The sequence below is a fragment of the Lissotriton helveticus genome, chromosome 9 (genome assembly GCF_964261635.1).
Source record: "Lissotriton helveticus chromosome 9, aLisHel1.1, whole genome shotgun sequence".
NCBI lineage: Eukaryota > Metazoa > Chordata > Amphibia > Caudata > Salamandridae > Lissotriton > Lissotriton helveticus.
Window position 1 is genome coordinate 1,142,857,593 of NC_136070.1, and position 25,659 is coordinate 1,142,883,251.

Sequence of the window (25,659 nt, forward strand, 5' to 3'; positions counted from 1 at the left end):
CCGGACCAGCGTCGACCGATGCCTGATCCAGTGCCAGATACGGCGCCAACTGGTACATTTGTACCCCTGTTCTACCCTGGTTCTTTTAGGCCAGCTTGGCAACCAGAGGAGGGGGAGGAGGACTGGGAGGGGTCCGGAGACCCTTTAACCTACCAGTTGGAGTATGATCCGACTGTGGAGAGGAGTTGGAGGATGCCAGTGGCTTGGATACCTCCCCAGACCTTGACATGTTGTCTCCTCCTGCCGTGGCTATGGAGAAGGGAGCGTCTTACGCAGTGGTGTTGCGTAGGGCAGCCAAGGCTCTCAGCCTCGAGCTACCTACGGTGGCAGTCATGACTAACCTCCTGACAGAGGTGCTTCAGCCGGCAGCGAGTTCTTCGGAGCCCGTACTGCTGTTCAACGGAGCCCTCACTGATGTCCTTTTGGGCACCTGGAACAGGCCCAACACTGGTATCCAGTGGATAGGATGATTGCCCGACACCACCGCCTGGTACCGGGCAACCCCATTTTCCTCTCCCAACACCCCACCCAGGAGAGCTTGGTGGTCCAAGCCTCCATGTCTAAAGGAAGCGCCTTGCCTACTGCACTACCTGATAGAAAATCCAAAAATCTGGTCCATAGTGGGAAGATGATGTTTTCTTCTTCCAGCTTGGGACTGCGGTCCGTAAACACTGCATCTCTATCTGAAAGAGACACGTTAGTGATAGATTCCTTACCTTAGAATATCCCCAGGCGTCAGACTGGATCCGGAAAATTTTGCGTAGCAATACACCTGCGCGCCGGCAGGCGTTGTCCGCGGCTCTGCGTCCGTCGTCGGCATCGTTAGCGCCGGAATGACGTCGTCGGAGTACTTAGACACCGCCCAAGTGCGCTGATGTCAGTTCTTCTTTTTTCTGCGCCAGCTAGCGCAGATCCGGAGAAGCTCTACCCCTTAGTCATTTTTTGACTAAACTTTTTGATCTTTTTGATCATTTCTCTACTCGAGTCTTCGACTCCGACGGTGCCGGTAGGGATGCCCGGGTTCAAACCCTGTTCCAAGTGCGACCGACTGATGTCGGTTACCGACCCCTATAGCCGGTGCCTGAAGTGTTTAGGCCTCGACCACGACGATCGCACCTGCTCCGACTGCCGGGCCCTGACGTCTAAAGCTAGGCGGGAGCGGTCCCGCAAGCGACTCGAGCTCCGGCAGTCGGCCCCGCGCCGCTCCAGGTCTCGGTCCCACGGGAGGTCGAGGGACCGGTCGCGGGGTCGGGAGTCCTCGCAGCTCCGGGAGTGGACATCGGTCGTCAGGATCCAAGTCCTCAGGTAAGAGGCATGAGAGGTCGGAGAGACGTCATCGTTCCTCCGACCCACCCCGACGCTTGCGCGATGCACCGGGGATTCGGGTGACACCACCCACGCGGCTCCGACGGAGTCGCAAGCGTCGCCGCCTGCCCCACACCTTCGGGTCCCTGGGCATGATGCGACGCCAGTGGAGGTCGAGCGGTATCTCATGGCCATGAGGTCCCTCCCTTCTCAGCCGGGTCCCGTGGAGCCTCCAGGCCCAGCGGCCCCGGCTGGAGGGCCTAGTGGGTCAGGTGCTTCGGCTCCGATGCTGTCGGGTGCCCCGGCGACTTCGGTCCCGGCGCCGCAGGCCCTCGCTGGATCCTCACCGGCGCCGGCCCTGCGGGTGTCACCCCCGGCGCCCACTATGGACGCCCGCCCCAATCCTCCCTTCAGTCCGGATCTGGCGCCGGAGCGGCGCCGCTGGGCGCCGCTTCCGACAGCCTTTGGAGATTTTTATTTCCATGAGACGGCCCCGTCTGCTGACCCTGCTCTGCAGGAGATGGGTGACGAAGGTGATTGGGAGGGGTCTGTGGACCCTCTGGCACAGGAGTGCCAGTCTCAAGAGGACTGGACATATGAGCTTGGGGAGGCCAGTGGAATTGACACTTCGCCAGACACTGGATTTGTCTCCCCTCCCACCGTGGCTACGGAGGAGGGGGCTGCTTACAGTGTAGTGTTGACGAGGGCGGCCAAGGCCTTAAACCTTGAGCTCCCCGTCGCGGCCATGAGGACTAACCTCCTCACTGAGGTCCTTAAACCGCAGGCAAGCTCCAATGAGCCTCTGCTGCCGTTTAATGAGGCCTTGTGTGACGTTCTTGTGGGCACTTGGTCCAAGCCTGCCACAGGTCCGCCTGTGGATAGGAACGTGGCCAGACGCTACCGCCCGGCCCCGGGCAACCCGTGCTTTTTGTCCACCCATCCCACCCCCGAGAGCCTGGTCATCCAGGCCTCCACTTCCCAGACCGAATTCCCGACGGCTCCGCCCGATCGAGAATCCAAGAGGTATGAACAATTCAGGAAGAAAGTGTTCTCGTCCCTGAGTTTGGGACTGCGGTCTGTCAATACCGCATTCCTCTTGGGCTGCTACATCCACACCCTGTGGGACACGGTCGCGGACGTGCTGCCACAATATCCAGAGGAGGTCCGGGCTAAACTCGCCCAAGCCCTTGTGGAGGGCCGAAATGCAGCGCGATATTCCATCCGGTGTGGGCTGGATACCACGGACTCACTGGGCAGGGCGATGGCAACGACGGTGGCGGTTCGACGCCATGCCTGGTTGAGGTCCGCCAACTTTTCGGCCGATGTCAAGGCCACTCTTGTGGACATGCCGTTCGATGGCCGTCGCCTCTTTGGCGACAAGGCAGACCATGCGCTTGAGCGTTTTAAGGACTCCAGGGCTACGGGCAAGTCCTTGGGCCTCTCGGCCACACGCCAGCAATCGGGTGCCTTTCGCTCCTTTCGTGGCCACGGAAGGGGCGCCCCCACACGTGCTGCCAGCCACGCACCGCAGAATGTTCAACAGCGCGGTGGCGGCCGTGGAAACTGCCGGGGACAACGGCGAGGCCAGTCCACACCTCCCTCCGCAGCACCTGCCTCAAAACCTTCCTAGTCCGTGTTTTCAGGCCCATGTGACGCCAGTGGGGGGCAGGGTTCACCATCACCTCTTCCACTGGCGCACTGTCACGTCGGACAGGTGGGTGCTGCACATCGTCCGAAGGCCTCTTTCCGCAGTGGGGAGAGCCTTGGTTAGATCTATTCGCCACAGAAGAGAACGCGCAATGTCATCAGTTCTGCGTGTTGGAATTTCCAAGGCGGCACTCGCTCGGGGACGCTTTTCGTCGCGAGTGGAGTTGCAGTCTATTGTATGCCTTTCCACCTATACCACAGTGCTGAAGAAGATCAGGCGCGACCGGGCCCAGGTTATCCTTGTGGCTCCGGACTGGGCACGAAGATACTGGTATCCCTAACTACTCAGCATGTCAGTCGATCCCCCGATTCATCTGCCTCTTCGGGAGGACCTTCTGTCGCAGCAGCAGGGGACTGTTCTCCACCCGAACCTGTCCAGTCTCCACCTACAAGCTTGGAGATTGAGCGGCGGCAGTTGAGGCAATTTGACTTGCCTCCTGAAGTCTGTAATGTCATTCTGGCAGCCAGGCGTCCCTCCCCAAAGTCGGTATATGCCTGCAGGTGGAACAGATTTGTGGCATGGTGCACAGCAAAGGCTGTGGATCCACTCTCTGCACCCCTTTCTGAGGTTCTCCTCTTCCTTCTTTCTCTTGCCCAGCAGGGCTCTGCTCTGGGCACTATCAAGGGGTACCTTTCTGCCCTTTCCGCCTTCTTAAGGCTACCTGATCAGCCTTCCTTGTTCAAGTCCCCGATTGTGAATAGGTTTTTGAAGGGCATCACACACATGTTCCCTCCTGTTCCTTTCGTGATGCCCCAGTGGGACTTGAACCTTGTTGTTACTTACCTAATGTGTGCTCCCTTTGAGCCGCTTCATAATTGTCCTCTCCTTCTTCTTACTCTGAAGACTGCTTTCCTGGTTGCCATCACCTCTGCCAGGAGAATGAGTGAGCTCCAGGCTCTTTCTTCCACACCTCCTTTCCTCTCTGTCCATCCGGACAAGGTTGTGTTGCGGACAAGACCCTCTTTCCTGCCCAAGGTTGTCACGGCCTTCCACATCGGGCAGTCCATTACCTTGCCCACCTTCTTTCCGCCTCCGCCTCCCTCGAAAGAGGAAGAGAGGCTCCACCGTCTGGACCCAAAATGTGCGCTCTCTTACTATCTGGATCGCACACGCCAGTTCCGGGTGGATGACCAACTGTTTCTTGGTTACGTGGGCACTAAGAAGGGAAAGGCGGTGCACAAGCGGACCATCTCTCGGTGGATCATCTTGTGTATCCAGGCATGTTATTCCTTGGCTTAAAACGAACCCCTTTAGGATTGCGGGCCCCTTCCACTCGGGCCACGGCGACTAAAACTGCCCTGGGCCGGGGAGTGCCCTTGCAGGACATTTGCCAGGCAGCTACGTGGGCCTCGCTGCACAATTTTGCACGACACTACTGCCTGGACAGCCAAGTCCGGAGGGATGGCTTCTTTGGCCGTTCAGTCCTCCAGGACTTTCTGGTGTGATTATTGGTTCGCAGACCTGTGAGAAGTTGGCCTGATATATGATGTTCACTAATTCTAGTGATCACCTTGTATCAGTCCAAACAACCCTTATGGTGATTGGTTGTAAAGTCAACCGTATAGACCAGCTATCCTAGTAGCGTGGACAAAAGCAGTCTTTTAGGCTAATCTCTTTTGGCATGTGAAGCCAGCTGTTTTACCATAGTATAACTCCTTGAATACCAAATGAAAGGATACCACACAGGTTGTTATGAAAATAAACAGTCTATTTATTAATAACAACACCTCTGAACTCTTTAGAGATCAGAGGGCTAAGCACATGACAATACTAAAAAGGAAATACGAGTTCGCACAATATTTACACAAGTGCCTTAGGGGCACGACAAACCATATACTCAAATCAATGGAATGCAAGGAAGAAAAATACTGTAAGGAGATCCAGAGGCTGGAGGATCGGTGGGACTACGCTACAAACTAGGTAAGTAAGGAGCAGGAGGCCCACGGGGCTCACGTGCAGATTGGGAACTCTCACGCGGGATGCGTACCAACGTCTATGGATGCAAAAGTTTACAAAGTTACGGATTCCGGACGAACCCGGCTGGATGGAGGGAAAACAGTGGACCTGGACGCTAGGATAGTGGACACAGACTTCAGCACCTAGAAGCTTTAGTTACTTAACCCACAGGCTGCGGGTGCATAGGGCTGAAGTTGCGTCGGGTTTGCATTGCTGTGTGGATCCCGGTGATGCCTGAAACAAGAAGTTGCTGGCAGGCAGCCAGATGGAGGAGTCCGGTGGTTCCAAGGATGGAACTAGGAAGAAGGAAGTCCTGAAAAGGAAGGGGACAGAGTCTTGGTCACTGGCCAGTGACGGTGCTGGAACCAGGAGGGGACCAGATGCTGTCGCCGCGTTCAGGTGAAGGAAGGGTCGCTTCTCTCTGTAGCTGCGCGGACCAGGAGCTGTTCTTCACGACCAGGCTGGAGACACGAGCTGTCCCACGTAGTCTGCTGCTGTTGGCGGTGTCGGATCGTCGATCTGGACAACAGGCCTTGGCTAACGCAAGCCACGCGGTGAAACAAAGATGGCGTCTTGAGTGGACCAGGAGGGTCCGGGGTGCTCCTCCTTTACAAGGAAGCAAGGGCCAGTCTGGGGGACCAGACTAGCAGTGTTGAAATCTTCGGGTCGTCGTCTCAGAGGGCACAAGCCAGCCGGCAAGTTACCAGACAACAGGAAGTGCAGCAACCAGGCAAAAGGGCCCCACGCAGATCACGGGGATGCTGGGGGGCTGGTCTTTGGTGCAGGTGCTGCGTCGGTGTGGGGCTTCTCAGTCCCCAATGCACTCACTTGAGGAACCCTCAGGGGTCGTGCAGGAAGCGCTGTGCAGGTTTCTTCAAGATGGCCGTCTCCACGTTGCTCGTCGCACCCACGGGTCCCAGCTGTGCTGTGGATGTGGGTAGAGGTCAGAGAGGTCTGGAGGTCCGGGTCTTGTCGAGCTGGGTCGTCGGATTCCGGGATGGAAGGACTCTGCAGCAAACCGCACAGAAGCTTGATGGTGCCTGCGAAGCAGGATGGTCACTCCCTGACCATAGGGGAGATTCTTCAGTCTTCTGATGTTCAGGAGGTCGAAGGTCAAGAGTTTCTTCGTGGAAGGTTGTCAAGATTAATCTAATCTGGAATGGGACCAGCTCCTACCTTTATTCAGCTAAAGGGGGCGGCATTACGACTAGGTCCCTCCCCTGGGTGGGACCAGGAAGGGGGGTGGTTACACCCCCTATCCTTTGCTTCAGTTTCCCGCCAGAGCTGGGGCTGGAGTGCCCCAGCAACTGGTTGGAACCGGTGTATGCACAGGGCACCTTGTGTGCCCCAGGCATGTCTCCCAATACACAAAATCCTGTCTGGGGTGGGGCTAGCACCTCCCAAGGCAGGAAACCCTTTGTCTGAGCCTCCCTCGCTGGAAGGACTCCCAGCAGCAGGAGGTCAGACTCGTGTCTGTGGTGGCAGCATCCATTTTGTGATGCTGAGGCTTGAGTTAACTTTAACCGGGGTTTACAGTTACATACATGTCGTGTCCCTCTAGAAGGGTGGAATGCTAACCCCGTCGCCAGAATTGGCGAGGGGTTAGTATTCCAATTCGTATGACACCTTACTCGACATGTTTTGATAAAGCGATACCAGAGTTGGGATATAACCGCGAGGATTATAATGCACTTAAGAGTATATGGTATAGCGTTATCATGGAAAAGCTATTAGGACTTGGTTCCGCAAGCTGCAAATGGGCTCAGCTCATGCCAGAGCACCATCTCACATAAATTCAAGCACTCTGCCTTCAGGATTGATAAGGCCTGCCATAGGAGTGACTGATAGGAATATATGTGTCCATTTTAGGGTTAGATATAGGAATACTATATCTAAAGCAAAGGGTGTTTACACCACCTTGCCCCAGCTGTCGTGCAGCCAGTTGTGTCAGATTTGGGTGGCCAGCCAGGGGTGGCATAATGCATGCTGCAGCCCCTGGTAGGCCCTGGGTACACCTATGTCCTGGATACCTAAGGTATACTGTACAGGGACTGATAAGGTGGCCCAGTACCAATTGGTAAATGCACCTAAGGTACATGCTTGTCAATTTAGAGAGAGAACAGCTAGGCTGTGGGTCTGATTAGCAGGCCCACAGCCAGGGAAAGTCGTAAACCAGTGAAGCAAAAAGCAAAAATCTGGGGTGGCCATGGGATTGCAGACCCCACTCTCCTACAAGACCCACCACCGGGGTTGGTATTGCTGGGGTATCTATTCTAAGGTAAGGAATCTATCACTAACATGTCTCTTTCAGATGCACAAGTTACTACTTGTGTAACGATATATCTGTAAGAGACATTAGTTAGTGATAGATTCCTTACCGACCCACCCATCCTCCCCATTCTGCGAACCGATATCTAGGGTTAAGGTCATCCCCGTTCAGGGCCCTAGTTTCATGGCACCAGTGTTGGTTCTATCATGGCTCTGCGTATCTGGCGCGGAAAAGCTGTGTATCAGAACTGACGTCAGCCCGCATGGGCGGCGTCTAAGCACTCCAACGACGTCATTCCGGCGCTAACGACGACGGACGCGGAGCCGCGGACGACGCCTGCCGGCGCGCAGGGGTATTGCTACGCAAACTTTTCCGGATGCAGTCTGACGCCTGGGGATATTCTAAGGTAAGGAATCTATCACTAACTAATGTCTCTTACAGATATATCGTTACACAAGTAGTAACTTATGCGTTGGGTCGTTACACCCACTCCGTGTGGGATACGGTGGCGCAGGTGCTGCCTCACTGCCTGGAGGAGGCTTGGGCAGTGCTCTCCGTGCTGTCGCCAAGGGGAGAGACACAGCCAAGTTTACGATTTGTTGTGGACTGGACACCGCCGACTCGCTAGACAGAACAATTTCAACATCAATAGTCCTTCCAACGCTGCACCTGGCTGAGGTCGACTGGTTTCTCCGGGGATGTCTAAAGTACCCTGATGGACATACTCTTTAATGGACGTCGTCTATTCGGCGACAAGGCAGACAGTGCACTAGAGCGCTTCAAGGACTCTCGGGCTACGGCCAAGTCCTTGGGCCTCTCTACAACCTGTCCTGCACAGTCTGCCTTTTGCCCCTTTCGTGGCTATGGATGGGGTGCCCCGCCACGTTCCTCTCAGAGCCACAGGCCGTGCATGCTACTCAGCCCCTGTCCGGCCGGGGACTTGGGACCCACCATCGTGGGTCTAGGGGCCAGCGAGCGGGCCAGTCCACCACTGCCTCCTCTGCAGCTGCCTCCAAACCCTCCTAGTCCAACTTTTCAGGGCCGCCAATCACCAATGGACGGCAGGATTCGCCATCACCTCCCCCACCGGCGCACTATCACGTCGGATAGATGGGTTTTGCAGATAGTCTGAAGGGGCTACTCCCTCCCCTTTGAGACTACCCCTCCATCCATGCCACCATTGCTTGGGTTCCATCTCAGCCTGGATGTCCGCCAATTGCCTAAAGCTTAACTCGGCTAAGACTGAGGTTTTAAAACTTGGCAATAATCCACGTGTGTGTACACCAGAGTGGTGGCCGGAGGATCTGGGCCTGTGTCCAGCACCTTCAAGAAAAGCCAAGAATCTTGGTATCATGGGGGATAATAAACTCACCATGGGGGACCAAGTGAGCTTGGTGACCTCGGCAAGCTTCATGGTCCTCAGAATAATCAAGAAAATTAGGTTCTTCTTGTCTGAGAGTAGCCTTAGGACTGTGGTTACTGCACTCATAATGTCGCGTCTATTGCAACAGCTTATATCAATGTTCAAAAGCAACATCTGAACAGGCTGCAAGTGGTCCAGAACGCGGCAGCTAGATTGCTGACCAGAACACCTAGGTCTGCCTCAGTCAGGGGAGAACTTAAGAAATTGCATTGGCTTCCAGTACCACTAAGATCACGCTTCAAAGCACTCTGTATTGTCTTTAAATCTGTGAATGGGACAGGTCCTGAGTTCCTTAAATCTAAACTTTCATGGTACATTCCTAACAGACCATTAAGGTCAACCGGGTCCAAACTAGAGCTAACCCCCCCTTTTAAAAAAAACTAACTGGGGAAGGCAGAGGCTTTGTTCACTGTGCCTCCAAGGCATGGAATGAACTCCTGCTCCAATTTGGAAATGCTCAAGATCTTATTTCCTTCCGGAAGGGCTTGAAGACATGGTTCTTCTCTCACCACTAGGCCTTATGCTCCTCAGGTAACCAGTGCTCAGCGCCAGCACACCCTAGGGTAGCAGTGCGCTCGATAAGCATAAATAACATAACATAACCTCAGTACCATCACATGTCAGAGGATCATCTGACCCTTCTCCACCAGGAAGTTACGGCGCTCTTGGCCAAGTGAGCCATTGTGCGAGTTCCTGCCCCAGAAGTAGGTCGTGGTTGCTATTCCCACTACTTTCTGGTGTCCAAGAAGGACAAAGGCCTGTGTCCTATCTTGGATCTCAGGAACTTCAACCGCTTCCTCCGGACGGAGAAGTTCAAAATGTTGACACTAGCTCAGGTCCTGTTTGCTCTCGACCCTGGATACTGGATGATAGCGTTGGACTTGCAGGACACTTATTTTCACATCCTCGTCCTGCTGGCCCACCGGCTTTACCTGCTGTTCACGGCAGGCCACGAGCACTTTCAGTTTACCGTGCTCCCATTTGGCATTACCAGCGCCCCTCGGGTGTTAACGAAAGTGATGGTGGTGGTCGCATCTCATCTGCGCAAATCAGGGGTTCCAGTCTTCCCCTATCTCGATGACTGGCTGTTGAAGGCGGGCTCACCCCAGGCAGTCGTCTCCCACTTCCAGGCTATGGCGGACGTCCTGCATTCGCTGGGGTTCACTATTAATGTGCCGAAGTCACACCTGACTCCCTCTCAGAAGCTCCTTTTCATTGGAGCGGTTCTGGACACGACGCAGGTTCGGGTCTATCCCCCATGATATTTGGGCTATGAGTCCGATCTTTCAGCCACTATCCCGGGTTTTGGTCAGAATGACCCCGAGTCTGCTGGGCCTTATGGCCTCCTACATCCTGCTGGTATGCCCAGAGTGCTGAAGATCAAGCGCGACCAGGCCCAAGTCGTTCTTGTGGCTCCGGATTGGGCACAAAGAGTCTGGTATCCCGAGCTGCTACACATGGCCATTGATCCTCTGATCAGATTGCCTCTTCGGGAGGATCTTCTGTCGCAGCAGCACGGGGCTGTCCTCCACCCGAACCCGTCCAGCCTCCACCTCCTTTCATGGAGATTGAGCGGCGGCAGTTGACAGCTTTTGGCCTGCCTGCCAAAGTTTATGATGTTACCTGGGCAGCCAGGCATCCTTCCATTAAGACAGTATACGCCTGTAGATGGAATACATTTCAGGCATGGTGCGCAGCAAAGGCTCTGGATCCCCTTTCTGCCCCTCTTTCTGATGTTCTCTTGTTCCTTCTTTCTTTGGCCCAGCAGGGCTCTGCTCTCGGCCATTTCAGCCTTTCTTAGGCTTCCTGATCAGCCTTCTCTTTTCTATTCTCCTGTTTTCCTCTGTTCCCTTCGTAATGCCTCAGTGGGACTTGAACTTGGTTCTAACTTACCTTATGTGAGCTCCTTTTGAGCCGCTCCATAACTGTCCACTCATAGTTCTTACTTTAAAGACTGCCTTTCTGGTTGCCATCAACTCTGCTCGCAGGGTGAGTGAGCTCCAAGCTCTTTCTTCAAAACCTCAGTTTCTGGCTGTTCATCCAGACAAGGGCGTCCTAAGAACCAGACCTTCCTTTCTTTCCAAGGTGTTTACTTATTTCCACTTTGGTCAAACCATCACTTGGTCCACTTTTTTTCGGCCTTCGCATCCTTCTAAGGAGAAAGAGAGGCTCCGCCGTCTGGATCCTAAATGTGCGCTTTTATTTTATTTGAATCACACAAAACAATTCTGGGTGGATGACCAGTTCTTTGTCAGCCATCTCTAGGTGGGTTGTTTTTTGCATCAAAGCTTGCTATTCGTTGGCAAAGAAGGAGCCTCCAGTGGGGCTGTGCGCCCATTCCACCAGGGCGACGGCAGCTAGTACTGCTTTGGGATGTGGTGTTCCTCTCAATGACATCTGTCAGGCAGCTACGTTGGTATCTTTGCACACATTTACAAAGCACTACTGCCTGGACAGCCAAGTGCAGAGGGATGGCTTCTTTGACCAATCTGTTCTCCAGGACTTTCTGGTGTGAACTTGGTGTGTGGACCCACCTCTGGGGTTGGTATTACTGGGGTATCTATTCACAAGGTAAGGAATCTATAACTAATTGTCTCTTTCAGATGAACAAGTTACTTACCTTCAGTAATGATATATTTGTACGAGACACAGATTAGTTATAGATTGCTTACCGCCCCACCCATCCTCCTTGTTCTGCGAACTGACTTCTAGGGTTAAAGACTTCCTTTCAGGGCCCTAGCTTTGTGCACCAGTGGTCAGTGTCTTGCATGGCTCTGCTCTTCTGGCGTGGAATGTCATGTATAAGAACTGATGTAAGAGTGCGAGTTCGGCGTCTAAGTAGCTGCTGTGACATCATACCAGCCCCAACGACGAACGTGGAGCCGACCGACATCACCTTTCGACGCGCAGAGATACTGCTGACGAAAAACTTTCTGAAACCATTCTGACGCCTGGGGGTAATTCTAAGGTAAGGAATATATAACTTATCTATGTCTCTTACAGATATATTGTTACCGATGGTAAGTAACTTGTTCTTCTTTACCAACACATGCAAGGCTGCACAAATCACCACTTATGTGGCTTGGTAAATCCCATTTGAGGACTTAAGTGGCCTTGCGACAACTTGTGACATGCAGGGACAACACAAGTATTTATCAAATTTTCCCCTGCATACTTTTTAAAGCCTGCATCGTCTTCCAGGACAACTGCATCGCATGCAAGGCTACCGGCAGTAGCATAGCCTGAATTCTTGTATGAGAAATAAGAACACCTCAGGAAAACAAAACCATATCAGAAGCCAGGACATTTTCTAGAGCTCATACCCTCTTTTTCACAAGAACCTGATTCAAACTTTGATGGCACTCATGTTCAATCCCAGTAAGTTGCACAGTAGCTAAATGTCATAGGCCTGCCCCTGGAGATCCCTGTTTTTGAATCAGCATCCAACTCTTAAGAACTTAGTGATTCAGGCTTCCAGCAGCAAGGTAAATCCCAATGTGTTCCCTACGGGAACTCTTGACGGAGTTATAGCAGATTGATGCATACTGCAAAATTGTCTTTTCCTCTGCCAGTTTGGCACTGAACCCCCTTAACAGCTTTCGCCGTGTGGGACGCTACACACGTCCTATGGGATATGGCCATTGAGATCTTTCTAGCTATCCCTGATGTTTTCAGAAATGTCTTTTCTCAGACAATTCTAGATGGAGAGGATGCGGCAAAGTTTTGGAGGCAAGCCTAGACATGATGGACTGTTTGGGCTGCACCGTGGGCTTCAGTGTCATGATCAGGCATTATGCCTGGATGCACCTCACATAATCTTCTTTGGGCGTGTAGGCATCTTTTATAGACAGAGGATGCTGCATATGTTTGCATTGCCCCCTTTAAATACACTCCCTGATATACCACCTATTTTTTGTGAAGACTTCGTCTAGTCATGTCTCAACCCTTGTGCAGGAAAAGAAGACCCCACTGATGAAATGGGCTGTTGAGATTGTGCTTGAGGCAGAGAAAAATGCAGGGGGTGCTACTCCAGTTATTTCCTGGTGCTCTGAAAAGATACAGGGCTCATGCCGATACTGAACCTTTGACTTCTGACACCTTCCTTCAGAGGGTCATGTTTTAGACTTTGGCCCAAATTCTGTCTGCCATTGATCAAGGGGACTGGATGTGGTCCTTGAAATTTGCAGGATTTATATTTTGATGTGCCTGTCCTGCCGGCCACAGGTGCTTTCTGTGGTTCATGGTGGGGTCCAGGCATTTACAGTTTACCGTTCTACCCATGAGCCTCAGTTGTTTACAAAGGTGATGTCAGTAGCCGTGGTCCATCTTCGCAGGTCGGTCATACGTGTATACACATGCATCGCAGAACACAGGCTTTACGCAGCAGGGACACTTGCAGACATAGGTTACATTTCTGTCATCCCTTGGTTGTTCCATCGACAAACCGAAATCCCATTTTCAGCCTATTTGTAGGATTCCCTTATATGAGCCATCCTGGGCATGGTGGTGTTAATGGGCTTTCCACCCACACAGAAAGTCTAGGACATTTAGGCTGATACCAGTGTTTTGGGTACACTCCTTTTCTCCAGTGTGGACAGTTCTGAGGCTTCTTGGCCTCGTGCATTCTGCTGGTCCCACATGCCCACTGGCACATGCAACCCTTGCAATGGATCCTCTGTCTACAGTGGCTCAGCATCGGGGTCTGGCTTTCGGACAGCAGCCACAGGTCCGAGGAGACAGCCAGGCCCCTTCAGTGATTGTATTTGAACATCAATCTGACCTATGGCAGGCAGTTCTCCCTACTCAGCCCAGGGATCACACTAGTGGTGGATGCATCATCTCTGGGTTGAGTTGGTCATCTGAAAGAAGTGAAGAGCTTGGCCTTTGGTCCTTGATGGAGCAAAGGCACCAGATAGGCCTGCTGTAGCTTTGTGTGAGACCGTTAGGTCTTAAGGCCTTCTTACCTTCAAGGGGATGCCTGTTCAGTTCATAATGAACAACACAACAGCCATGTGGTACTGCACAAAACAGGGTGGTGTGGGGTCATGGATGCTGTGCCGGGTTGCACTGTCTCTCTGGAAATGCGTGGACCTTCGCAGGCTCTCCCTGATGGCAAATCATGTGGTAGACCTGCAAAGCTTCAGTTGGGGCAAGCTTAAGTGGCCTCACCTGATTATTCATGAATGGCATCTTCATCTGGAGTGTCTCATCGAATCTTGGTTGTATCTTTTTTCCTCTGCTGAGAACGTGGTCCGTCAAGATTATTGCACACTGCATATTCAGCCAAGCGGGTCACATGGAGATGCATTCTGCAAGGATTGGGACACCCGACTCCTGTAAGCTTTAATTTATGGGCCTCTCCTGCCTAGAATTCTGAGGAAGATCAGGATGGACCAGGTTTTGATCATCCCGATAGCTGTGGATGGGTGGTTCCCTGATTTGTTGAACTAGAGTATTTATTGCCTTCCTCTGTGATTAGGGTACCTCTTCAGGAGAGCATCCTGTCTATGCAACAGGGCAGTTTCCTACACCTAAATCTCCACAACCTACACCTCCATGCGAGAAGATGAGCATGTTTTATTTACCTATTGCACTAGAGGATGTTATCCTGGTGGCCAGGTGCCCACCTACCAAATCTGGTTATTCTGGTCTTTGGGGGAAGTTTGCGACCAGATGCGGAGACTGCCAAGCCAAGCTGTTGGATGTATTGAATATTTTTTCACTAGCCCAACAAGGTTTTGCAGTGGGCACTACAAAATTGTTCATTCTTGGCCCTTTCGGTCTCTCGGTTTGCTTGATCAAGCTTCGTTATTCAAGAAACCAGTTGTAATGCGTTTATTTGAAGGGTCTCACATACGTGTTTTCTCCTGCACTCTTCATTATGTCTCAGTGGGTCCTTAATTTGGTCCTTATGTTCTTAATATGCAATATATACAATGACATGCGCAGTTGTTCTCTGAGATTACTGGCCATCAAGACAGTTTTTCTCAGTGCATGTACTTCTGAACACAATATAGTGATATTTGTGCGCTGGCAGTGCAACCTCCGTATACCTCCTTTATCCCAGATAAATTGGTGTTGCATACTCGTGCTTCTTTCATGCTGAAAGTGGTATTGCCCTTTCATATGAGTCCATAAATCTCTCTGCTATTTTCTCTTTGTCTCACCATTCTGACGACAAGAGGCATTACCGAATGAACCCAAGAAGATCACACTCAAGCTTTTTATTGGCTTTGCCAGTGCTAAGGGGAGGGCGGCCCAGAAGTAACCTTGTCCAGCTGGATAGTTCTGTGTATAAACATATGCTATGTCCTGGCTAAAATGGAATTTCCTTTGGGCTCATTCTCTCAGAGACAAAGCTACCAGGACGGCATCAGCAAGATGCATTCTGCAGGTGAACATCTGCCAGGTTGCCACATGGGGTCCGAACACACACCTTCACCAAATCTGCAGGGAAGGCAATTTAGCTTACTTGGTCCTGCAGAATTTCCTGATATAAATCCACTCCTCAGACGCTCCGCCTTTTGTGATGTATTGCTTTGGCATCAGTTCAAAAGGTGAGGAACCTGCAGTTGCAAGAACTCAAGAGAAGAAGATGTTACTTATTTGGTAATGCTCTTTCTGAAGGAGACACTTCTCCCCCTCCCCCTCTCTCAGCCACCCACACACACCTCCCCATGCTATAGAGTGGACCTTTAAGGTAATTAAAAGGTTCCAAGTTAGATTTTGTACATTTTCATTCTTCCAGTTTGTGATGGGTAATCCGTGTCTGATGCACCAAAGGTTTAAAGTTAAACTGACATAATTGTGTTGGGATGGCGTTGCACCATCACTTCCAGCGACAGAGAGAGATTGCTACAGACTTCAACGTCGTCATGGAGTTCAATGGAACCACCGGCCAACAGCTATTGTTAGGAAATGTTCTGGATCCAGTCTGGCACCTGGAGAAATTAAAAAGGTGAAAAGTGTGCAATTAATTGTGGATCCACTGGAAAGAGCACTACTGAAGATAAGTAACTTGTTTGATTTAGAAATTGAAAGCAGGAAATTTGCTTTTAGCTTTAAAATTTCAAGAGACAGTTTGTCCGCCTAGATTTCAAGACTGCCAAGTGCCGTGAACACACTAGGCTTATAAATGTTCCCCAAGTATTTTGATACTTTGTCAGTAGAGAGTTTGTGGTATTTATTTTGATTGTTTTGAAATGCTGTTTATTCTATTGATTGTTGTGATAGCATCTCCTTTGAAACCGGAGGTTTGAAATTTCCCAAAACTAAGCATATATGCATTTTGCAGAAGATTTTAGCACCTGAAAAATCCTGACTTTCACTGTAATTTCTGACTGAGGGGAACAGGAGTGGTAGAAGACAAGCCTTGGCCCTGACATGATGTCGGATTACAGACTTACAAATCATTATTCAATGTGAGTAATGTGCTTTAAGATTTGCATTCTTATTAGGAATTTCTTTTGCATACAGTCCCTCTAGGAAACGACGAGAAAGATGAAGAAGACATGTCTTTGGATTCGGGTGACGAAACTCCTCAAATTGAGGTTTGCAGCAAGCCTCCAACAAATGAAGCACTTGCAACAGAGAGCAGACACACTCACAGAACAGATATGAAACTAACTTCTGAAAATGATCATCAACTAACCTCAAAGACAAATAGTGGTTTGATAAAAACTGCCCCTCCTAACAATTCAGAGGAGTTGAGATCTGTTACCTCCACCTTTGGCAACAGTGCAAAGCACACAGCTGCTCCAGAGCAGGTTCCTTGCAGCAGTGTCCAGGAAAGTCCATTTAATGTTCTCACTCATCAGACTTTTTTGGGAACATCATATCCTAAGACAGCTAGCCAGAATAACCAAGATGCCAATCATTAAAAGTCCTCTTATGGTGAAGAGAGAAAAGGATAAACAACCCCTTACTGCTTGGATTAAGTGTAAAATTGTTATTGTTCCAGGCCAGGTTCCAAACATGAAAAGAAATCTGTGGGTTATTTCATGAATGTATTTCTTTCTTTTCTAAAATATATAAATTAACAGTTTGCATCCGATTCTCCAAATTAAATAGTTGCCGATTTCATTCTCCACTTGTTTCCTAACTTGTGTAAATCATGATGGTCTGTAACATTTGAAGCATCTGCAAATATTTCTTAAACTGTATTGTATTTGGAAAAAAATATCTTTCCTTAGCACTTTTATTATGCATTTGTATATGAATTGTACTTTAGCATTCAATTTATCCAGAAATGTGTTTTTATATGAAACTAAATGTATTCCAGAATTGTGCAAGGCTAGACCTTCATATTTGTTTTAAGTAAACTATTACCGTCAAAACCACAGATTTTCTGTGAAAGAATATCACATTGTTTATATTTGAAACCTGCATATTTGTACAATGTGTTTTTCTTTATTGATGTAAATATTTCAGTGTAGGTGTGTTAAATATTTGCAGAATTTTGGTTTACTCGAACAATAAGAACAAAACCACAGTGCGCCTACTTTATTGCAGAAATAAACTGTTCTTGCACATGGTGCTTAGTAGTCAATTGTTTGACCGACTGATAAATCTGAAAACGAAAACTGGAAGCAAAGCGTTTGTTTTTGGTAATAGATTGGAGATAGTTTTGCTGCCTTCAGATTCCCAATTTGTGGAACACGCCAGGATTGTAAGAAAGGGACTACTGCAGGCCTGCTTGGCAACCCGACACTGTCATATGCTCATTAAGGTCTAGTATTTTTAGGTCTCGGCTGGGCGTGGCAGCAAAGCTGCCCCGCCTCTCCGAGAGATCTTGTAATCTAAAAGGGACTCTAAGCCCCGCTCCTCCTTTCCATTGGGTACCGTCAGCGTTCATGGTAAACGCTGGCTTCCCAATGGAAAGGAGTGTTTTCAGGTGCCATCCTGTCTGCTTTTCAGACAGCCCCTACGGACAACATGGCATGCTTTATGGCTAACTTTCTTATCAGTGGAGGCATGATTTATTACTCTGTTTACTACTCTGGCCAGGCACGGAGCTCACAGGCACAGGGGTTCACAGGGAGGACAGAAAGATCCACAGTCTCTGTAGTCTTAAGAGAAGGGGAATTCCCTGCCTCCCCTCACTACTCTACCTCCTCCTTCCCCTCCCTCGAGTGCTCCACAGCTCTGCGGAGCATGCCTACCTCTAAGACAGACCCCATGCCTACCCCTCCCTGGGTTCGGAGAGTATTTGGTGTTTGAATTGTGTCGCCTGTCTTCAGCATGAGTGACAGTGTGTGACAGTGTCGCCTGTCTTCAGCATGAGTGACAGTGTGTGACCGTGTCGCCTGTCTTCAGCATGAGTGACAGTGTGTGACAGTCGCCGGTCTTCAGCATGAGTGACAGTGTCTTCTGCCTTCATCATGAGTGATAGTGTCTTCTGTCGTCAGCATGAGTGACAGTGTCGCCTGTCTTCAGCGTGAGTGACAGTGTCGCCTGTCTTCAGCGTGAGTGACAGTGTCGCCTGTCTTCAGCATGAGTGACAGTGTGTGACAGTGTCTCCTGTCTTCAGCATGAGTGACAGTGTCTCCTATCTTCAGCAAGAGTGACACTGTGTGACAGTGTCTCCTGTCTTCAGCATGAGTGACAGTGTCGCCTGTCTTAAGCATGAGTGACAGTGTGTGACAGTCGCCTGTCTTCAGCATGAGTGACAGTGTGACAGTCGCCTGTCTTCAGCGCGAGTGACAGTGTTGCCTGTCTTCAGCATGAGTGACAGTGTCTCCTGTCTTCAGCATGAGTGACAGTGTCGCCTGTCTCCAGCATGAGTGACAGTGTCTTCTGTCTTCAGCATGAGTGACAGTGTCTCCTGTCTTCAGCATGAGTGACAGTGCCTCCTGTCTTCAGCATGAGTGACAGTGCCTCCTGTCTTCAGCATGAGTGACAGTGTCTTCTGTCTTCAGCATGAGTGACAGTGTGTGACAGTGTCTTCTGTCTTCAGCGCGAGTGACAGTTTTGCCTGTCTTCAGCATGAGTGACAGTGTCGCCTGTCTCCAGCACGAGTGACAGTGTCGCCTGTCTCCAGCATGAGTGACAGTGTCGCCTGTCTTCAGAATGAGTGACAGTGTCTCCTGCCTGAGTGACAGTGTCTCCTGTCTTCAGCATGAGTGACAGTGTGTGACAGTGTCTCCTGTCTTCAGCATGAGTGACAGTGTCTCCTGTCTTCAGCATGAGTAACAGTGTCTCCTGTCTTCAGCATGAGTGACAGTGTCTCCTATCTTCAGCAAGAGTGACACTGTGTGACAGTGTCTCCTGTCTTCAGCATGAGTGAAAGTGTCGCCTGTCTTAAGCATGAGTGACAGTGTGTGACAGTCGCCTGTCTTCAGCATGAGTGACAGTGTGACAGTCGCCTGTCTTCAGCGCGAGTGACAGTGTTGCCTGTCTTCAGCATGAGTGACAGTGTCTCCTGTCTTCAGCATGAGTGACAGTGTCTTCTGTCTTCAGCATGAGTGACAGTGTCTTCTGTCTTCAGCATGAGTGACAGTGTCTCCTGTCTTCAGCATGAGTGACAGTGCCTCCTGTCTTCAGCATGAGTGACAGTGCCTCCTGTCTTCAGCATGAGTGACAGTGTCTTTTGTCTTCAGCATGAGTGACAGTGTGTGACAGTGTCTTCTGTCTTCAGCGCGAGTGACAGTGTTGCCTGTCTTCAGCATGAGTGACAGTGTCGCCTGTCTCCAGCATGAGTGACAGTGTCGCCTGTCTTCAGCATGAGTGACAGTGTGTGACAGTGTCTCCTGACTTCAGCATGAGTGTCAGTGTTCTTGTCTTCAGCGTGAGTGACAGTGTCTCCTGTCTTCAGCGTGAGTGACTGTGTCTCCTGTCTTCAACGTGAGTGACTGTGTCTCCTGTCTTCAGCGTGAGTGAGTGTCTTCAGCGTGAGTGACAGTGTCTCCTGTCTTCAGCATGAGTGACAGTGTCTCCTGTCTTCAGCATGAGTGACAGTGTCTCCTGTCTTCAGCATGAGTGACAGTGTCTCCTGTCTTCAGCATGAGTGACAGTGTCTCCTGTCTTCAGCATGAGTGACCGTGTCTCCTATCTTCAGCAAGCCTTGCTTCTTGTAACCAAGGACTATAAGTGCAATGTGCGTGTTTACGCAGTGCTTACATGTTTAATTTTTTTTAAAATAAAAGGCATTGTCATTTACAATGCCAATAGCTCAAACTCTCGCAAATGCGAGACCTATTGCATTGCAAATGCTTGTTTCTTTCTATGCTTAAGGCTCACCAGACCCAGCCATTCCTTGAAGACGATTTCTTAAAACTTAAACCACATATCTCTTCTCCCACCACTCCCTCAGCCAGTGCACTTAAATTACAACTAAATAAGTTGCAACAGTAGGATTTTCCATTTCCATTCCTGCGCTTTGGAAAGTACAGATCTCTTCCCGTGAACTTCTCCCAAACCTTGAGCACCACACTCCCTGCTGTTCTGATATTGAGATCCACACAGTCTTATCAATTCACATAATCCTGAGCTACAGCACGTTACCCGCCTGCTTTACCAGTACCACGAACTTCGTTATATTCTTCACATGGTCATATTTACAGCTAGTGCTGCTCACTTCAGACCCACTGCATTTCTCAATCAGTCTTGAAATGTCACTGTTTAATTAAACAGCTGGATTCTGTCAGAGAAACTCCTTGTGTACTAAATTGGTTATATATGTATATGTTCTCTTTTTCTCCTGAACATTTTTGTAGTCCGTTTATTCTCATTATGAGATAACATTTCCTTTTTCTGACTCTATTCCGGTGAATAATTAGAATAATTATTTTTTGCCAAATGTAGTTTGATAAATCACCTTAATCCTGACCTACATGACCCCTGCTGTCCTAGATTTTAAAACCACCAACTGCTCTTCCACTGCACCTTTATCCTGACCTGTGGTTCCAGCTGCTTTTAAAAACTACTGCTTCTCCTCATCCACAAACACAAAACTAACTTTGATTAGCTTACCTGACCGCTTGGGGAGGGGAAAAAAAAACGTTACCAACTTGATGAATGATGGGTTGGATGCGTCCAATCAAATTTTGAATTGTGGTCTGGACTTTGAAGACACCTGCTCGCTCTGTGGGCAAAACTGTTACATTGCTCCACCATACTTGGATGGATGCATTCCACTACATTTTCTGACCAATGAGGCAAGCCACACTCATGGACATGCCTTTCAATAGTGAGAGGCATTTTTGGAAGAAAGCCAACTCCTCTCTGTAATGCTTAATAGACAATAGGGATACAGCTCATGCGCTAGACCTCCCCAGCTTAGTGATTTCACCAACAGTAAAGGAAGCTCCAAGTATAGTGCAGGGTAGCGGTGTTTTACCAGAGACAGCAGCCCCAACTGATTCAGACACATCAGCAGTTGAATTGCTCCTCTGGAGACAATGTTGGATCTAGAGGGAATTTCTCATCAAAAGCAGTCAGCAAAGGAGCAGATCAAATCCCCACATGTTCTGCTAGTTATGCTGCCACAAAACCTGTAGTCCCCCACACCCTTCAAACTCGAGCTGGCAGATCACAATGAGTATCTGGGTACTCCTGCTAGTCTGCAAGGGTTACATCCTATCTCTTTTGTCCCTCCTTCCACCAGGATGTGCTTCTAGTACATGATGAGTCTTTGGAGGTGGTAGTCCTTGCCCTGTTGAGAAAAGGGCTAAAGAGGTGTTGCGTTCGAGAGAAGGGGGCATGGGATTCTGTTCCTGGTACTTCTTGGATCCCAGGTAGAACAGAGGTCTGAAAGCCATCCTGGATCTTCAACTACATAGTCATTCAAGATGGTTTAAATTCAACATGCTGTCCCTGAGCCACATTTTGCTGGCCTTGAATGCTGGACATTGGTTGGCATGGTTAAAGGATATCTATTTTTATCTTCCTATTCTCCCCACGCAAGTCAATATCTGTGGTTAACGGAGAGGTGTAAGCACTATCAGTTTACGTCCCATACTGACGATGACTCCACACGTGTTTACAAAAGTTGTCTGCTTCACTTCCTTACATCAGCAATCCATTACTTCCATACCTGAACGACTGGGTGGTGAAGTTGGTGAAGTTAACGTCTACCATCTCTGTTTAAGGTTCACATCCAGCAGACTGATGCTCTCCTCCACAACTTTGGCTTTACTATCAAAGACCAAAAGTCCTACTTCTCTTCCAGGGGATCCTCATCAACAGTCCTAAGCATTGAATATTCCCGCCCATGGTCGGGGACCCCGAAAAACCATAAAAAATTATATATGAAAACATATATATATATATATATATATATATATATATATATATATATATATATATATATATATATATATATATCATTTTTCCACACACCAATGCAGCCTACAATAAGACAAAAAAAGGCTAATCAATGCGCAAACTGTTTTAGCTACCTTATAGTATACAAATATAGACAAAAGGAGGATAAGTATCACTTGAACTCTCTTAATGAGTAGAATCCCAAAAACTCCATCTGCAAAATGGCAGTCATTATTAGCCTATTAAACAACACTAGCATAGAAAATGAAAGTAATTGTAAACATAAAAACTGGCCATGAACCCCAGCTTCCCATCATGCCTCAGGGGTGACAGGTCAGTTGTTCTTTCCAGCTCCTTCAGTCAGGACCCTGGAGTTTTCAGGTCTGACTAATTTTGACTTTTTGTCAATAATTTTCACTTTTATTAGTTATACTTTACCTCTGACTCGACATTTTTCACCTTGTAGAGTGAGGTTCTGACTTTTCTGACAAACGTATCATTTTTCTGTCACAAAATGCCTTCTCTTTTTGACCCTTGTCCCTCCTGTGTCAAGGAGAAGGCCAAGACTGACACACCGTGTGTATACTCTGCTTACCTGAGCCTCACTCCTCTGAAGCTTGCAAACATTGCAAAAAGCTGTCTAGGAGTACTCTCAAGGAGAGGGAGAGAATTAGTCTCTATGGCCTCTCAGAGAAGCAAAAATCGACTTCCAGAGGAAGAACTTCGGCAAGGCAGATGAAGTCCAGATTGGCGTTGAGAAGTAAGGTATCAATCTGTTCCCCATTGGCGTCAGGATCGGCGTCCAATAGACCTCCAAAGGCAAGGAAACCAGTATCTCTGCGGTCGACGGTATTGGCGCACCGCACGTTGCCGAAGAACAGACCATCTGATCAGCCTCCTAAGTTGACGTCAACTCGGCAGCGTTCAACGTCTAGGAGTCGGTCTCTGTTAGCGTTGCCTCAACGTTCGACGTCGGCGACATCACATAGACGTTTGACGACGGAGCACAGGACTCCGTCAACATCATTGCATAGAGAGCCGACGTTGAGGCACAGAACTCCGTTGGAGTCTTCACACTGATGCTCAGCTTCGAGGTGCTTTCCTCCTCCAACATCAACCAGGCGACTATCCACATCGAGGCCCAGATCCACACGTTGGTCAGCCTCTAGTAGACGTTCGGCAACGCATCGCTCGACATCGAGACATCAGTCCCCGTCGGTATCTGTTCAATCGACATCAAGACATCCACCGTCCAGATCGGTGTTGAAGGCTTAAATGCAGCCGGCGCCGCATTCTCCGTTGGTTCATTCTCCCCGGACGTCGAGAGTTCAATCGCCTTTGGTGGCCCAAGAGACTCAGACTCCACGTTAGGGGTCGAGACACTCGCATCAGTCGACGTCGACCCATCATTCTGTCCGATCAAGGTCAAGACACACAGTGTCTTCAACCTCGAGGTCACTAGAGGTTATCTTATCGACGCAAAGCAGCCAAACTTCATCTCCTGAACCTCCACGTCCACAGCAGAGAGGCCCCTACACAAGAAGAGACAAGGAGGCAAACATCACCCTCTGTGCATAACTCTCCTAGGCCAATGTTGCCACTGCATCACTGGCAGTACTCTACAAAGGGGCAGATATGGGAACCACATGACTACTCCAGTCCCCTACACAGGTCACCACTAGCTAGTCTGGTTCATGCAGTAGATTTCTCGCCTACTACTCCCTCGATAGGTCGAGATCATGCTTGTACAGTGACAACTTCCTCAAGAAGGAGGTCTACGTATCGTGGGCATCGGAGAAGGTGCAGATCACCAACCCCTTCTTCGACTCAGTCTTCGAAAGGGGACTAATCTCTGACCCTAACACAGTCCACCTTCGAGGGTCTTGCCAGTGGATGATGTCAGTACTTTCCAAGATTTATTGACCTGGGCGGCAACAAAATTGAGCATCGATATGCTCGCCCCCACAAACTTCATCCTCTTTGATTTTTGAGACTTTAAGACCACAAATTAGCGGCCAGGCCTTTGTTACCTCGGGTACCGGGGATTCTACAGCCTATTACCGATATGTTCCTCACACAAGCAGCTATCAAGGCCGTACCAGCCAAGCATCTTGAAAAAATTCTGTCCTCCAGAGGATGATCCACTATTCCTTAGAGACAATCCACATCCAGACTCTGTGATCATCACGGTGGCTAAAAACACACATGCAGTAGCTGTGGGAGAGTGGGGTCTGCAATCCTATGGTCACCCCAGATTTTTGCTTTTTGCTTCACTGGTTTACGACTTTCCCTGGCTGTGGGCCTGCTAATCAGACCCATAGCCTAGCTGTTTTTTCTCTAAATTGACAACCATGTACTTTAGGTGCATTTACCAATTGGTACTGGGCCACCTTATCAGTCCCTGTACAGTGTACCTTAGGTATCCAGGGCATAGGTGTACCCAGGGCCTACCAGGGGCTGAAGCATGTATTATGCCACCCCTGGCTGGCCATCTAAAACTGACACAACTGGCTGCATGACAGCTGGGGCAAGGTGGTGTAATCACTCTTTGCTATAGATATAGTATACCTATATCTAACCCTAAAATGGACACATATACTCCTATCAGTCACTCCTATGGCAGGCCTTACAATCCTGAATCAGAAAAGGGGGTGGTGATGAACAGAGTGCCTGAATTAAGCAGACCACTCTTACCCAGTCCAAAGATCAGGGCTTGATCCATCACCGTTTTTTAACTCACTGCACCATCCCAGCTCAGAACTTGGCTATATGCAAATTAGTTTGTTCCTGTCCCAGAGCATGATGGGAACAGGGCAAACCAAACTACCAAGCCAATTCTTGTACTGGGAAGGAAACAAGCTTCCGGGGACCGGTTTCTGCCATTTCAGGCGTCGTCGGCCCGGCTTGCTTGAATCCTGATGGTGCAATGAGCAAGGGACCATAAGGCACCATAAGCGTGGAAGGGTATACTCAGACATGAGTCCCTTGCTCACTGCTCCATCAGGATTCAAGCAAGCCGGGCCGACGACGCCTGAAATGGCAGAAACCGGTCCCCGGAAGCTTGTCTCCTTTCTGGTGAAGAATTGGCTTGGTAGTTTGGTCTGCCCTGTTCCCATAATGCACTGGGCCAGGGACAGACTAATTTGCATATAGCCAGGTTCTGAGCTGGGATGGGGCAGTGAGCTAAATAACGGTGATGGATCAAGCCCTGATCTTTGGACTGGGTAAGAGTGGTCTGCTTAATTCAGACACTCTGTTCATCACCACCCCCTTTTCTGAATCATTTTGTCCACCATAAGCGTGGAAGGGTATACTCAGACATGAGTCCCTTGCTCACTGCTCCATCAGGATTCAAGCAAGCCGGGCCGACGACGCCTGAAATGGCAGAAACCGGTCCCCGGAAGCTTGTCTCCTTTCTGGTGAAGAATTGGCTTGGTAGTTTGGTCTGCCCTGTTCCCATGATGCACTGGGCCAGGGACAGACTAATTTGCATATAGCCAGGTTCTGAGTTGGGATGGGGCAGTGAGCTAAATAACGGTGATGGATCAAGCCCTGATCTTTGGACTGGGTAAGAGTGGTCTGCTTAATTCAGACACTCTGTTCATCACCACCCCCTTTTCTGAATCATTTTGTCCACCATAAGCGTGGAAGGGTATACTCAGACATGAGTCCCTTGCTCACTGCTCCATCAGGATTCAAGCAAGCCGGGCCGACGACGCCTGAAATGGCAGAAAC

General features: G+C 49.6%; 1 protein-coding gene across 4 annotated transcripts in view; it reads left to right on the forward strand.

The window, feature by feature from the left end:
- LOC144782290 (protein TASOR-like) overlaps positions 1-17,192 on the forward strand; it is an 865,833-nt gene extending 848,641 nt beyond the window's left edge. For 2 of the 4 annotated variants that reach the window (XM_078661579.1, XM_078661580.1), the window contains one exon: positions 16,138-17,192. In XM_078661579.1, the coding sequence (XP_078517705.1) occupies positions 16,138-16,541 (404 nt within the window). In that variant the 3' untranslated portion in view covers positions 16,542-17,192. Of the gene's footprint in view, positions 1-15,955 lie in introns of all 4 variants that reach the window. The other 2 variants (XM_078661582.1, XM_078661581.1) reach the window with 2 other exon arrangements.
- The last annotated feature ends 8,467 nt before the right edge of the window (positions 17,193-25,659 follow it).